Consider the following 1,103-nt stretch of genomic DNA (forward strand, 5'->3'; position numbering starts at 1 on the left):
ATCAAACATAGCCATCGGAGATTAGATTACACTCGCATAGCCATCAATCACAGCCATGCGTAGCAACGCGGGCTCCGGAGTCCGCGCAAATGCAACGCAAATGTTATAAAAAAGCAATCCACTTTCTTTCTTACTATTCAAAATGCACGCAAAAATATTCCTCACTATTCTCTTCGCGTCTGCTGTCTCCGTATATGCCTCTCCTCAACTTGAGGAACGTCAAAGTATGCCATCTGCACTCGTTTTACATCATCTTTCTCACAAATTTCCTAGTCCTCAGCGGTGTCGTTTCCGCTATCACAAGCGCAGGTGCGTCTCCAATATCACTTTCTACTCCAACTCAACTTCAACTATAGGAGGCGCCGTAGCCAGTGGGGTGACTTCCGTTGCTGGTCAAGTCACAAGTGTGGCTGGTAGCATAGGCGGGGACATCACCAGTGAAGCTGGACAGGTCTTTCAAACCGTTACTTGTCAGTCTTTGACCCCTCCATTTTTATTTCATGATCTTACTTTTGACGTGCAGCTATCGGCGGCAAGGCAGTCACCATCGTCACTAGCGTTGGCGGTGACGCGATCACCCTTGCTACCTCGGGGGCTGGTGTCGCTACGTCCAAATTTGGTTCGGTATACACTGTTGCCACAGCCGCAGCTGCTTCTGAAGCAAGCGCGGCAACGGGCAAGTCAAGTGCTGCACTCCCTATCCATGGCCTCCAATCCAGCCTAATCGTCGGTCTTGTTACCGTCGTTGGCAGTGCTTTGCTCGGCGCAGCAATCACACTGTAAAATTTCTGTGGAGTAGCTCCATCATGTATGGAACATTTGATACCCAATCGATATTTATACCTTCATTCGTTCAAATCTTTCCACTACTTCGTATTTACTCGCAGCTACAGACGCTCGTGGACAGACTTCGTATATAATGTAGTTCACTCCTTTAATGTAGTATACTCAGGTTCTCAACTCTGTGATCCAGACCGTAGGCCGCCGCTGTGGAACGCTTGCATCATGTTCGCCATAACCTCACTGCCCCCGCGGCTAAAGGACTGTTGCATCCTATTCCGCGTATTATGTGAGTTGTGTTCAGCTCGCTCGAACGTAAAAGA

The 1,103-nt window shown here is 48.7% G+C and overlaps 1 protein-coding gene across 1 annotated transcript; it reads left to right on the plus strand.

Moving 5' to 3' along the window:
- Nucleotides 1-142: 142 nt before the first annotated feature.
- Nucleotides 143-783, plus strand: LACBIDRAFT_300552 (helix-turn-helix transcription factor, AraC type; the record flags this gene model as incomplete). The annotated part of the gene is made up of 4 exons (XM_001873113.1): nt 143-224; nt 274-309; nt 357-470; nt 524-783. 4 exons carry the CDS (start codon nt 143-145, stop codon nt 781-783), a joined length of 492 nt encoding a protein of 163 aa, XP_001873148.1.
- Nucleotides 784-1,103: the final 320 nt, after the last annotated feature.

Source organism: Laccaria bicolor, genomic scaffold, assembly GCF_000143565.1.
Source record: "Laccaria bicolor S238N-H82 LACBIscaffold_1 genomic scaffold, whole genome shotgun sequence".
Taxonomy (NCBI): Eukaryota; Fungi; Basidiomycota; class Agaricomycetes; order Agaricales; family Hydnangiaceae; genus Laccaria; species Laccaria bicolor.